This window comes from Nicotiana attenuata, unplaced genomic scaffold (assembly GCF_001879085.1).
Source record: "Nicotiana attenuata strain UT unplaced genomic scaffold, NIATTr2, whole genome shotgun sequence".
NCBI classification, from domain to species: Eukaryota; Viridiplantae; Streptophyta; class Magnoliopsida; order Solanales; family Solanaceae; genus Nicotiana; species Nicotiana attenuata.
Genome location: NW_017670462.1, coordinates 345,490 through 360,393, shown reverse-complemented (window position 1 = coordinate 360,393; position 14,904 = coordinate 345,490). Strand labels below are relative to the sequence as shown.

Sequence of the window (14,904 nt, the reverse complement as noted above, 5' to 3'; positions counted from 1 at the left end):
AGCAGAGCTGAGGAGTAGATCATTGTGGTGCTAGGAGACTCGAGGTAGTGCAACTTGTCCATCCCAAAGACCTTGAAGTTACATTTTTTTTCTATTTTGAGACTGTTGTTTATTTCAGACATTGTTGTATGGAGTTCACACTATTGTATTTTGACACTCTTGGAGCTCATGTACTTGTTTATACTAGTTTCTGGGGATTGTATTACTATTTTCTGCGTATTGGTGCTGATTCTAGACTTATTTATGTTATAAATCTCTAGTGGACTTGATATATTGCTTCAATACTGTTGTTTATTTGGTTGTTGTATGATTGGTTCACCTAGCCGATATGTTATGTGTCATCGCGACTATTGATGGGATTTTGGGTCGTGCCAACGTCCTACCGAAGTATCTATGTTATAACTTTACAAAACTATTACAAAGTATAATTAGTAAACAAAACTTTGTCCTATAGCTATAGAATATTTTAAAGTTAAGGAAAAATATCCAAATTTACCCCTCTACTTTCAAATATCGTCTAAATCTAACCTCCGTTATATTATTCGGCCAAACTTACCCCTACCGTTATACTATCCGGTCAAATTTACCCCTACCGTCAGCAAACTTTAAAAATTACCTCTCATCCGTTGGGTGACCGAAAATTTCCCAAATTTTTTCAGTTAAGTCGGTTATTCTTCTTCTTGATTCATTATTTCGAAATAGTAGGCATTTACCTGCTTTCTTAATTGAAAAAACAAGAGAAAGAAATATTAAAATAACGCAATGGTTAGTAAACAAAGTATAGTAAATTGAATAATCTAAATTAGTAGCTTGTCGAAATTCCAAAAGTACTTACAACAACCCAACTTTAAATAAATTCATTGCACAAAAGGTATAGAGACTTTGCAAGTATTAGTGATAGAAGATGAAGTTCTTTGGAGACTTTACATTATTGAATTCAACTTTGCTTTAATCAAATGCCGCATTGTGCACTCTTAAGTTACTCAGATTGAACTCTATACTAACCAGACAACAACAAAATATATTCCAATATACATATATGTACAAGATGATCACCTGCATATAACATACAATAAATAGACCCACCGAATTGTACTGTGGGTATATGGTTGAAAAATAAATCAAATTTTAAACCAATTCCAAACTCATTATCACAAAAAAAAAAAAAAAAAAAAAAAAAAAAAAAATAGGGTGCAATGGCGGAACAATCAGGTATGAAGAACGATTCCCCAAATGAGGAGAAACCCTACCAGCGGAATCATAGCTCACAAATGGGTAAACCACTCACTTATTCCTCTTGCTATGCGTGGTGACACTTTTGTCGTTCAAATTAATGAGGGGGACATTAGAGAACAAGTGGAGATCATCTCTGATCGGGTATGTATTAGGTGATACTCTATATGTAAAATCTATGGAGAATTATGTGGAAAATTTTTGGAATTTCATCAATAAACCCAAAATCCTATACCATGATGATGACTGTTACATATTCAAATTTGATTTTATATCTGACAGGAATCGTGTTATGCAGTCTGGTCCTTATACGTATCATAACAAACCGTTTATATTAAAGAATTAGACTGTTGACTTTGTTTTTTATCCTGATTGCTTGATTGTTATTCCGCTACGGGTGAAATTCCCTAGTCTTCTTGTTGGCTACCGGTCCACTGAAGCACCGAGTAAATTGGCCAGTGTAATTGGCAAACCTCTGTACACTGATTTATTTACAACTGAGATGGATTGCATTTCCTATGCTAGAGTGTTAGTAGAAATAGATATAGCCCACCCCTCTCTAGCTGTATGGAATTTCATACCCCATCTGGTGTTATTCATCATGATATAGGCTATGAATGGAGGCCTAAGTATTGTGTTGATTGTGCTAAATTTGGCCATACTCCTGACGAATGCTGGCAGAAAAAAGCACAGGAGGAAAAAGAACTTGTAGAATAGCCTAAGAAGAAGAGGAGAGCCAGGAGGAGGAGAAAGGTTGTTTCAAAATGGGTGGCCAAAGGGCAGACTAAAATTGTAACTGATCAAGATGCTCCTCAAAAATAGGATGCTGCTGAAAAAATACAGGTTACTGCTCTTCCCCTAGCAGAGGAAGACTTTCCTTTTCTAGCAGTACCCCCAAAGAGTCCAGGCCAGCAAAATCATGGAAAAAGGTTTGCTGATGGTGAGCTAACTGTTCAATTTTCAAATGCTAACCAAGCTAGTTCCTCTACAAACCAATGGAGAGCCACCAACAGATTTGAAATACTGACTCAAAGTCAGACTTCACCAAAATTGGGCTAGAGTGGCACAAACCAGTTCCAACCCCCATGATTATCTGCACATGGAACATTAGCGGGCTTAATAGGCCCTTTAAATAGAAAGAGATGCCTCTCTTTCTGAAGAAGTATAAAATATAAGTTATGGGGATAATTGAAACAAGAGTGAAAGAGAATCAATCTAAAATGATCACACACAGAAAGTAGCAAAAGGATTGGAAGGCTTGTTATAATTATGATCATGCTTATAATGGTCGGGTTTGGCTACCGTGGAAAGCACATATACAAGTCCAGATCTTGGAGGTTGGTGATCAATTCATCCATTGTATGGTACATAACACTACTATTCAGCTCAGTTTACTGCTCACTGTGATTTATGCTAGCAATGAACTGGTGCATAAACAACAACTATGGGATAAACTTACTCACATTGGCTCTCAAGTGACAACTGAGTGGCTTGTGTGTGGTGAATTCAAAAATGTACTGAATTCAGAGGATAGAATTGGTGCGCCAATTACTCAAGCAGAAACTCAAGGATTCAAGGATCTACTTGATAACCTACAGTAAACTCCTTTCAAAAGCACTGGATGGCACTTTACTTGGTGCAACAAAAGAGATGATAGCTCAAAGTATACAGTAAGATTGATTAGGCCTTGGCCGATTATAAGTGGCTATTGAAATTTAGTCGTGTTGAGGCTGATTTGCTTAATCTGGGAGTGTCAGATCATTCTCCAATATTGCTCAAGTGTGACTCCGATGACCAACGTAGGCACTTATATCCCAGACCTTTCAAATTATATAACAATGTTCCACATCATCCAAAGTTTGAAGGGATTGTGAAGAGGGTATAGAGACGACGAGGGATGGCCATGTCAAGAACTTGGGTGAAACTTAAAAGATTAAAGGAAGCCTTGAGGGATCTGAACACCTATATGACTTCATACCAACAAAAATCGACTCAATCCAAACAATAGTTAGAGATAATACAATCTAGTATATCATTGCAACCACTCTTTCAGTCTCTTATTGATTAGGAAAAGGAAGAATTAATAGAGGTTGATAAGTGGAGCATGTGGAGGAGCAGGTTCCAAGGCAAAAGTATAGAGCTAATTGGATACAATGTGGGGATTCATACACTAAATACTTCCATGCTCAGTGGAAGTTGTGCACAAGTACTAACTCTATCAATTTTATATATACTGATGCTGGAATTAAGATCACTGATTCTATGCAGGTGGAAAATCAGTTCATATCATTCTTCACCAAGCTTATTGGGAGCGGCAACCAATATACTACCTTGTCCAAATGATGAGGTAATAAAGCAGGGTATTTTTCTATCTAGAATCCAACAACTTGACTTAATCAGAGATGTCACAGCTGAAGTCATGGTAGCTATCAAGAGTATGTATACTGATAAGGCACTAGGGGTGGATGGCTTTCCAATTGAGTTCTTTACACAACACTGGGATGAGGTGAAAGATGATGTACTTGCAGATGTGCTAGATTTTTTCAGAACTGGAAAGATGAACAGGGCCATAAACTGTACAACAATAACTCTTATTCCAAAAGTGCCTTCTCCAACACAGGTGAAGGACTATGGGCCTATAGCATGTTGTACCACCCTATGTAAAAGGATCACTAAAGTGTTGTCTGGCAGAATTAAGACTATTATCAGTGACTTGGTTGGAGGATCTCAGTCTGCTTTCATTGAGGTTAGAAGTATCACTGACAGTATTCTCTTCACTCATGAACTGTTCAAGGGTTACACAAGGAAAGGTATTTCAGCAAGGTGTATGCTCAAGGTGATATTAGGAAGGCTTATGACACTCTAGACTGGTACTTCTTGAAAAGACTGTTGATTGAACTTGGTTCCCCACATAAGTTTGTATTGTGGATCATGGAATGCATATCAACTATCACATACTCCTTGACCCTAAATGGTGGACTTACAAAACCTTTCAGAGGACAAAGAGGAATCAGGCAGGGGGATCCAATATCCCCCTACCTGTTTGTCCTAGCCATAGAATATTTGCAGAGGGAGTTTGCACAACTGGCAGTGAACAAGAATTTCCACTTTCATCCCAGATGTAAAAACTGGGCGTGATCTATGTGTGCTTTGCTGATGACCTTTTGATGTTTTGCAAGGCTGATCTCCCTTTTATTAGACTGCTTCAACAAGCTTTTATGAAGTTTTCAATGGCTTCAAGCTTGCAGGCAAATACAGAAAAGAGTTCTATATATCTATCTGCCATTTCTGCTTCTTTGAAACAGGATATTCTAGAGGAGTTGGGGTTTACTGAGGGTACTATACCCTTCAGGTACCTTGGAGTACTTTTGGCTTCTAGAAAGTTATCCATCTTACAATGCTGGCCACTAGTGGAGAAATTACTGCAAGGATAAACTGTGGGACATAAAAACTGCTATCTTATTTAGGAAGGTTGCAACTCATCAAATCTGTTATCTTTGGAGTACAATCCTACTGGGCTCAACTATTCCTACTACCAAAGAAGGTTCTAAAAATGATTGAAGCTATTTGTATATCATTCCTTTGGAAAGGTACATCCAGTATTTCTAAGAAAGCATTGGTCTCATGTGAGAAAATTTGTATGCCTCAAGCTGCTGGGGGGCTAAATGTATTGAATCTCTATCACTGGAACAAAGTAGATGTGGCTAAACATCTATGGGATATAACCATGAAGAAATAATGTCTTTGGATTCGTCGGGTTCGCTCTTATTACATGAAAAATCAGATTGTAGATTCTGTGTCAATACCCAAGAATGCAGCCTGGTTTGTGAGGAAGATATTAGGACTTAGAAGTCTTATTACAGAACTTCAGAATGTGCAAGCTGACTTGCCCTCTAGATTGGCTCAACTGCTGACTCCTGGTGGAAGCTTTAGCATAAAGAAATTGTACTAGCTTCTTCATCCCCAATTCCAGAGGGTCCCTCGGAAGAGTTTGATTTTACAACTACAATTGCACCTCAGATTCAAGTTCAATTTATGGCTTGTTGCTAATGGTAGACTACCTACTGTGGATAGGTTGCAGAAAATTGGAATTCAAGTTGCTTAAACTGTGTTCTTGTTTAACTAATGAACTGTTTGAGCATTTTTTTCTTTGATTCCTCTTATACTAAGAGTATTTGGTCTAGGCTTCTGTCATGGCTTGGACATTCTAGGAAAATCACTACTTTGTAGGAGGTGCAATGGGTGACCATGTGTGCCCAAATGAAAAATGGACATTGGACAGTTGTTTCATGTGTCTTTGGTATGATGATCTATCTGATTTGGAGGGACAGAAACAAGCTTAGGTTTCAAGGTGGGAGCACCTCACAAGACAGACTTTGTCGAGAGATTGCAGTCCATATACACAACAGAGGAAGATTATTTCCCATCTGGCAGAGACATCTTGCATCGTTGATCTTTTTTCCATAGCATAGTTAAATTCTGATGTATTTTATTCCATGTTTGATCCTAGTTAGTTGTGATGTGTATACGTTATTGTCATACATAGTATAGGAGTTGATCCGCAACTTCCTGGTTTATAAAGAACAACTTTTGTTGAATAGAAGAACTGTTTATCAAAATATATATATATATATATATATATATATATATAGTCTAGTACCTCCAGCATTTACATCAATAATAATTTCTGAAAATAGTAGAGCAAGAAGAACAACAAGTAGTTTAAATAAGAGAAAATTAGGAGATTTTGGATTACCTAACAGATCAAGGGGTAACTTTTAAAAGTTTGCTGATGGTAGGGGTAAATTTTGGTGAATAGTACAACGGTAAGGATAAATTTGACCGGATAATATAACAGATGTTAAATATATGAAAAAGGGTCAAATATACCCATGTACTGTCAGAAAAGGTTTAAATGTAGCCCTTGTTATACTTTAAGTCCATATATATACCCCTATCGTTATACTATTGGTTCAAATTACCCATTTTTCGTTAAGTTTGTCCAAAGTGGATATCCAATCTTCGTGGCAATGACATTTGATGAGGTGGATGCCACATGGCTTGCCACCTCACCGCCCCTAACCCATTTTATCCCCTCCCCCTTTATTTGTTTTTCCACCACTAAAGTTTCCTTCCCCTCCACCACTATTGCTACCATTACCAGTACCATAAAAAATATTGTGTTTTAAATTTTAGTCTTTTATATATGGACTAGGGGCGCTGATATGGCATGCTATGTGGAATCCACCTCATCAAATATCAGTGCCACGTAGGATTGGATGTCCACATTGGATAAACGTAACAGAAGAAGAGTAGTTTAAACCAATAGTATTAAGGCAGTGGTATATTTGGATCCAAAGTATAAGAATGATATATTTAAATCTTTTCTCATAGTACATGGGTATATTTGGCCCTTTGCCGTTAAATATAACAATATCCAAAAGTAAAGGAGTATATTTGGCCCTTTTCCCTAAAATTAAAAGGTTATAATTACAATTTAAGAAAACATAAGGACTACAGAAGCAATTTACAATCTGCATGGGGGACCATAGATTTGACATAAATTTATTCCAATAGATGTTTGCCACTTGACCACTTAACAAACATTAAAGCAGATGAGTCATAGGAGAAAGTGCCAGTCAAGTGGTCCTATACAATTCAGATTTTTTCACATGATAAACTGCACTTATCTCTTTTGTCACCTTTTGCTGCTTACCCTACCGAATCTTTGGAATCCAATTGCTCACTCTTGCATCATTGGTTGTGATACGTATCTTTTCCCCTCTTTTTTTTTAAAGTTTAAATATAATATATTGAAAATATTGGAGCCTAGCTCGTTGATTCCTCTTTTTTCAACTTTCCAAATTTGTTTATGTTTTCATATAATAGGAATTAATCTAATTAAACGGTAGAGTTGCGAACTAGAATTGTGACTGCTTAATCATGAATTGTGTTGGTTCTCTTTTGTTTCATTTTAATTGATTCTCTTGTCAGTTCAAAATCAAATTGGTTCAGTTTTTTTCTTCTTCTAGAGAAGTGAACTCGTGAATTTTGGGGTGGGTGTTGTTAGGTGCATGATTGAGGTTAGAATAGTAGATTGCAACTGTATCAAATTAGTTTTAGTTCTTTAAGAAAACAATAGGGAATGTTTTGTTTTATATTAGTCTTCTTGATTTCGCTAGTGATTTAATTAAGATTAATTAACAATAATTATTCGTTGGTTTCTTTCGTTTTCTTTTTCTAATAGTATCTAACTAGTACTAGATGATTCCTTCTGAAACCAACTAATCTGAAAATTTTCGCGCCATCCAATAGTTTTTTTTTTTTTTTTTTGTTTAGACAATAAGAAATTGTCTGTTCGGACTCTCAAGGGGCACTCATAATTTTCTTAATATGGCAACTCCACCAATTTCTAAAAGGCAAATTAACATAATGAAATACGTTTTTATTCTTTTAGGGTTCGTTTGGTTTGAACACGGCTTATGCCAGGATAAGTTATTTTAAGAAAAGTTATGTTGGGATTAGTTATCCTGGTATTATTTTCTATTCACTGTTTGGTATGTTGTATTAAAAATGACAATTGCATAATTTCTAAGAAGAAGGTATAAGCTATCCCGGTACTAATTACCCCACCCTCTACAAGGTATAAGTTATTCCGGTACTAATTTTAATCTCGGGATAAATTATACCAGGTTTGCTAACCAAACAAAGTATTAAGGTGATATTAAGTTTTTATACCGACACTATACCTTCTTATACCTCATACCTAACGACCCCTTAATATATTCTAAACTTTCTAACATATATATCTACTAAACACAATTACAAGCATTCGCTCAAATCATTTTCTCGTAAACTCAAAAAGAGTTATTCATAAACCGGATAGAGAGAATAAAGTGGGAAGAGTCCTCTGTTCATTTCAAATTATTTCACGGGGAGTAAATCTTGTCCTAAAGAACTCGAGGAGTGTACCATAGATTTTGTTTTAAAAGCTTGAAATAATATTGAGATTATTTCAAATAGGTGGTTGCTATCAAATTGCCCACTATTTCAGTTTCAAACTTGAAATATGAAATTTGAAAAATAGATTTAGAGAGGTTTTTCAAGATTTTACTCACAAAATTTTAATTATTTTTTCATATCCAATTACACTTTCAATTTCCAAACATGCTTTTCCAACACCAACTTCAAATATTATATTTTTGTTATGAAATATTATTTTGTAGTGGATGTTTATAACTCCTAAAAAAGTTACTCCCACTACTCTTCTTCATTATGTAGATAATTCCCACTACTTCTTACTATTATAGTTGTAACTCCCACACCTCCATAACCTCCCCATGATCTTTCCCCATGATCTCAATAGTTAATACCATGTTTATGATATGCCTTTGTATACCTCAATGTCATCCTATAAATAGAGGGCTTTGACATCACATTGTATACACTTGAATACATGGAAGAAATAGATTCTCTCCTCCCTTTCTCTCTACATTGTTGTCTATCTTCTTGTTTTATATTATTACTTTGAGCTAAGTTTCGTAACACGTTATCAGCACGAAGCTTTAATCAACCTAGAAGATATGAATGATTGACAACCTTGAACCAATTTGGTTGAACCAATGGAAATATGGGCATTATTACGTATGCCATATTAATGTTTAGTTTGCCTCTATTGTCTAGGGAGTATTATTTTTCAAATTATACCATAAATTGTGTATTTAGCTTATGTTAAAATTTAAGATTTGTAGTTGCTTTGTAAGCTTTGATTTTAAGTTTTCATGCTCGTATGGCTGTATATGTCCACTACCTTTGTTCCTAGTTCTAAAATTGATCTTATACAATTATAACATCATGCTATCATTGATTTTCTATGATATTAAAAGATCTTTGTGAAACATTAAAAAGCGTTCTGGTCATGTTATGTATTAACGAGGACTTTTAAGATCGATGGCCTAATCTAATTAGATGCAACATTTTTATGCTGATAATTGACAAAGTGATATCATTATGTTTTACTAGCCTATTTTGACATCATCTGTATTAAAACAGAATATGCTAGCAATAGTTATTACTTAAGATTATTTGTTTTTCTAAGTTAAGTATATTTAGTTATGTGTTTCAATTCTTGTGTGTATTTTATTTAATCATCATGTATTAGTTTACAGTAATGCATCACATAGTAATAACGCTACATGGTGACTCTCTTATTGACATGTTTATACATAGGATACTAGTAAACGAGTTTGTACTCTATCATATTTTTATTGATAATAGTTCTTATCATTTCTATTTTGCTTATTTTTATGATAGATTTTACTATGTGGCTAGATAAAATTATATTCCATTCCTGATGTGAATCAGACCATTTGTGATAAACATTATATAAGGATAAGACGGTNAGGTTAGATGTTATATGAGAATCAGAAGCATATAATGATGCAGCTAAATGTTACATACTAAACCAGAGACCAAAGATGTACATAAATTAAAGAGCTACGCCAGCTTTTGCAAAGTGATTTGAAGAACTTTGATTCCTTTGTTACCAGTAAATAGATACTTATTGTGTAACACATATATGAGTTTACTTTTATTACTATTAAAAGTAGTATACCATGAAAGTCTCAAGGGTGAGTCTACTTTGGCATATTATGCCATTAATTAAGGATAAGACGGTGGGTTCAAGTCCCAACGCACCATGAGGGTAAGACATCGGGTTTTGAGTCCTGATGATCCATGATTGTAAAAGTTGGGTTCGAGTCCCAACTCATTATGGCCTAACATGTCTTTATATGGGTCAGGCATTGGGTTTGAGTTCCAATGCACCATATGGATGATATAATGATGACTAATGAAAAATAATGTATTTTTCATGAAAAAGCATGAAGCTTGTCCCACTTGGTTTGCTCCATTCTTGAAGTGAATATGATAGCGATGCATAATATATCTAAATAAAGACAAGTGGTTGACTAATGAACGTGGGCGTGCCAAAGACCAAAATAATAATAGTCATCATTATGATAATTATAAAAAGGAGAACAATAAGGGTTCTCAAAATAATCCTTCAAAGGTGAAGGAAATGTGCATCAATTTGGTGTGTAAAATAAGGCACGTTCAGATGATTATAGTCCATTTTTTTTTAAGAATGCGACTTGTGATAAGCATTGTAAATGCAGACTCATTCCTAAAGTGAGTGTAAAAATATATATATGATACAAATTATCCACAAGAATGTATTTATGCATGGTTGAATAAATACTACAACTCACCTCTACGGGAGGTTTGAGAGAAAGAAAGATCATGAACATTACTATGTGATTACATAAATATGTCATTGGTCGCGTACATGTGGTACGCCAAAAAATAATTTGACATGCCTTATAAAAAGTTATTAAGGGCAAAAGTAAAGCAAGAAATGATTTTGCTTATGATGATTTTGACCATGACAATTATTATGATATGATTTTCTCCGTGAAGGAGACATTCACCGTATGGATAGTGTGACAAAAGATCTTGTAGTACAAAATTAATTAAGAGCTCCGGAAGAGCTAATTTGTTATTACCCGGATGAATAAAATTGTTCATGACATTGATATTGTAGTAAGTCTCAAAAGAAACTTTTTGAGTTTCAAATATATTAGCCAAAGTGGTTGGCATATTGAGACTATAAATGAAAGGAAGATTGATTATCTTCGTATTACTATAACATACCGGGTAAATATGAAAGGTTGCCCGACTTTTCTTCTATTTGTACTACAAATGTATAAGCATGATGATAGAATCACATGCCATAAGTAAACTAGAGGTTTATTGAAACAAATATTAGTTGGCATGACCGGTTGACCATCCCGGTTCAATTATGATGTGAAAATTGATTGAGAATTCACATTGGCATATATTAAAGAAATAGAAGATTCTTTAAGAATTCTCTTGTGATGTTTTTTTCCTCATGATATACCAGTTAAGGTTGGGATTGAATCCCTTTATATCTGAAACTAATAAAAGGTGATATATATGTATGGGCCCAATCACCTGCCATGTGGATCGTTTACTATTATATGATTTTAATAGATGCATCGATTGTATGCTCACATGTGCGTTTGTTATCAACTTGCACTTTGATTTTTGCAAGGTTGTTTGCTCAAATTATTAGACACAGTTCCAGAATATATATTATGATAATTTATCTTGATAATGCTGGTTTTAATCCAAGTTGGTTTAGCAGAAATTGTATGCCTCCAATTATAGCTAAACCATTGGTTATGAGAACAAAATTCGCAAATAGAAATTTGGTATGAGTTATATTATTTAATATACAACAACACTTGTACGCATCTAGCCAACAGGTTATGATAAATTCTCCCCATCACAATTGGTTCGCGGTCAGGAACCAAATATTCCCATCTAGAAATATGGATGTGCTATATGATTTAATTGTGTTGCCACAATGCACGAAGATGGGTTCCCAAAGAAGGTTGGAAAATGTGTTGGTGATCCCGACATTAGGGAGAGAAAATGGGCAGCTGAAATAGTGATATGTGAAATGAATTATTATGAATACATCTAGATCCTCGTACAAGAAAATGTGAACTTGAAGTTCAAGTGATAATTCATTTCTAAAATATTTCCAGGCACATTGCTGACCCAAAGCTAAATGTCATATTCCAGCTGCTAATGCTCCAAATAGAATAACGTCCATGATGGATAGAGTTTATGGCACACATGAAGCATAATAGACAAATCGGTTCCAAAGATAAAACTCCTTGAAGAAGGAGGGAGCAAATGTTCAAGATGGTCATAATAAGGAGGCAAGTGCTTTATAAGAGCACCATGACATAACATTTTATAAGACCTCATGGGAGAGGCTCAGGTACCTGAAAATAATGAGATCTCGATAAGTTATGTCTTTATTGTGTGATGATGGAACATATGTAAAATGATCGTCGATGATGTTGTTAATATAATGTAGCGCTCAATATTATTAATATTGACGAGGATCTTGAGCTCAAATCTGTCATGGAATTTGGACAGATAAATGATTGGCCAAATGAAAAATATGCAATGAAATTGGCTTCACCTGAAAAATGTGAAGTTGAACGGATAGTCCCCATACCTGAAAGTGAAATGAAAAATCAAGTCGATAGACATAAAGACGATTTGTGGCACAAAATTTTCGTAAATATCCTGGTATTAGGAGACATGTTCTCCTGTGGGGGGTTTGACAATACATTTGATATGCAGATAATGAAAATCCTTGAATAATTTAAATTGTTCTGAAACATATTAAGGTTCCCAAGAAATTTATTAAATAAATCTTCGGCAGATCCTTATGTATATTAAAGCGATCATGGCGTACATGATTTATTTTTGTGTCTAGTGCAATTGGTGCACTAATATATCTGGTTAGAACCATGAGTATAACAATATGCTAGCAAGATATAGTTTTATTTCAATGTGAAGATATTGGAATACAATTAGTATTATATTTCAAAAGGAATACTTAATTTAGATTTGTTTATTTTAACAAATATCGTCAAGATTTTGTTGGTTATACAAATGCAGGCATTTGCCTGAAGTTTGTTCTTCAAACATTCTATTTGCATGTGAGAGTACTGCCATATTATCATATTACAAGGCAGTTAATTGTTGATACTTATTCAAGTCATACCAAGATAAGCAACTGATAAAGCAAGGGGCTCAACACACAACAAACGTGTGACTTGACTTTGAAGAGAAGATTCCAATAATACTGAAGATAATGTTGTTTGCTTATATCAATTGAAAGAAGGACTATCGAAGGAGACAAAATAAAGCACATTCACCAAAGTTCTTCAACAAATTTGTTCAAGTGATAATTTGACAAACTTCTTCACAAGACATTGCGGATCTCAATATTAGAGAAGTTGTTATACAAGCTTGGAATTCGTCGTCTCCGAAGAATAAAGTGATGTTTTCATCAGGGGAGGCAAATACGCGGTGTACTCTTTTTCCCTTAGCTAAGATTTTATCCCACTGGGTTTTTCTGGCAAGATTTTTAATGAGGCAGCAAATAATGCGTGTTACAAGATATGTGTACTCTTTTTCCTTCACTAAGATTTTTTCCCATAGGTTTTTTTCTTAGTAAGGTTTTAACGAGGCACATTATCTATAGACATCCAAGGGGGAGTGTTATGAAATATTATTTTGTAGTGGATGTCTATAACTCCTAAAGAAGTTACTCCCACTACTTTTCTTCATTATGTAGATAACTCCCACTACTTCTCACCATTATAGTTGTAACTCCCACACCTCCATAACCTCCCCATGATCTTTCCCCATGATCTCAATAGTTAATACCATATTTATGATATCCCTTTGTATACCTCAATGTCATCCTATAAATAGAGGGCTTTGACATCACATTGTATACACTTGAATACATGGAAGAAATAGATTCTCTCATCTCTTTCTCTCTACATTGTTGTCTATCTTCTTGTTTTATATTATTACTTTGAGCTAAGTTTCGTAACAATTTTCTCAAATATCAGTTAATTCACGTCTAAGCACCTAGTAAAGTCATAACAGAAAAGGGTTCAAAATGCTCCTAAACTATTGGAAAAGGTTTAAAAATACCCTTTATCCACCTATTGGGCCAAAAATACCCCTCCATCCACCTTTTTGGTTCACTTATGCCCTTTGACCGTTAGGTCAATACTGAATTAAAAATAATTATTATTCATTTTGTAAAACTTAAAAAAAAATATTTCACAAAATATTTTCGTTTTTTTTAAACTAATGCACTAGTAGTCCACCACTAATTTAATAAAGTCTTCTTCTGCCTTTTTTTTTCCAGTTTTTACAAAAAACAACTCAGCTTTTACAAAAAAATATTTTATTTTTCATTTTTTCAGTTTTTTTAAAGCATTTTTTTTCTAAAAACTGGAAAAAAGGTGTAAAAACAGAAAAAATGTTTTTAAATAATATATTTCCCTTTTTTAAAAATTGAAAAAGATATTTTCAACAAAATATTTTTGTTTTTGAAATAATTTTTTTTAAAAAGAACGAAAATATTTTTTCTTTAAAAAAAAAACCGAAACACGAAAATAAAATGAAAGGTTTAAAAAAAAGAAAAAAAATATTTTTCAAAAACGAAAACATTTTGTTGAAAATATGTTTTTCAGTTTTTAAAAAACAAAATATTTTATTAAAAATATTTTTTTCTGTTTTTACAATTTTTTTTCCAGTTTTTACAAAAAAAATGCTTTAAAAACTAAAAAAATGGAAAAAGAAATATTTTTTGGTAAAAACTGAAAAAAATAAAAATAAGAAGAAGACTTTACTAAATTAGTAGACTATTGGTGCATCAGTTTAAAAAAACGAAAATATTTTGCAAAATATTTTTTTTAAGCTTTACAAAAAGAATAATAATTATTTTTAATTTAGCATTGACCTAGCGGTCAAAGGGCATAAGTGAACCAAAAAAGTGGATGGCGGGATATTTTTAGCCCAATAGGTGGATAAAGGACATTTTTAAACCGTTTCTAATAATTTAGGGCATTTTAAACCCATTTCCGAAGTCATAATGATTCCATGAGGGAGTTCCGATCTAAAAGAAATACTACGAGGGACTTATCAGTAAATATAAGAAAAAGACTAAAAATGAAAAGAAATATTCAGTTATTAGGCTATAAA

General features: G+C 33.9%; 2 protein-coding genes across 2 annotated transcripts; both read left to right on the top strand.

Annotated features, from left to right (window-relative positions):
* The first annotated feature begins 1,012 nt into the window (after positions 1-1,012).
* LOC109239802 lies at positions 1,013-5,831 on the top strand. Its single transcript, XM_019406399.1, has 2 exons — positions 1,013-1,377; positions 3,502-5,831. The coding sequence occupies exons 1-2, from the start codon at positions 1,334-1,336 to the stop codon at positions 4,097-4,099; spliced, it is 642 nt and encodes a 213-aa protein (XP_019261944.1). The 5' UTR covers positions 1,013-1,333; the 3' UTR covers positions 4,100-5,831.
* On the top strand, positions 4,165-5,338 carry LOC109239792. Its single transcript, XM_019406384.1, has 5 exons — positions 4,165-4,323; positions 4,413-4,585; positions 4,705-4,900; positions 5,018-5,178; positions 5,254-5,338. Exons 1-5 carry the CDS (start codon positions 4,165-4,167, stop codon positions 5,336-5,338), a joined length of 774 nt encoding a protein of 257 aa, XP_019261929.1.
* Positions 5,832-14,904: the final 9,073 nt, after the last annotated feature.

Bases quoted from the DNA above. Each gene is read 5' to 3' on its own strand.
- LOC109239802 (XM_019406399.1), top strand. From the start codon at position 1,334: ATGAGGGGGACATTAGAGAACAAGTGGAGATCATCTCTGATCGG. The intron at 1,378-3,501 runs GTATGTATTAGG...GATTCTATGCAG, and splicing joins TGGAGATCATCTCTGATCGG to GTGGAAAATCAGTTCATATC.
- LOC109239792 (XM_019406384.1), top strand. From the start codon at position 4,165: ATGGAATGCATATCAACTATCACATACTCCTTGACCCTAAATGGTGGA. The intron at 4,586-4,704 runs GTACCTTGGAGT...TTATTTAGGAAG, and splicing joins GAGGGTACTATACCCTTCAG to GTTGCAACTCATCAAATCTG. The intron at 5,179-5,253 runs GTACTAGCTTCT...ATTGCACCTCAG, and splicing joins AGCTTTAGCATAAAGAAATT to ATTCAAGTTCAATTTATGGC.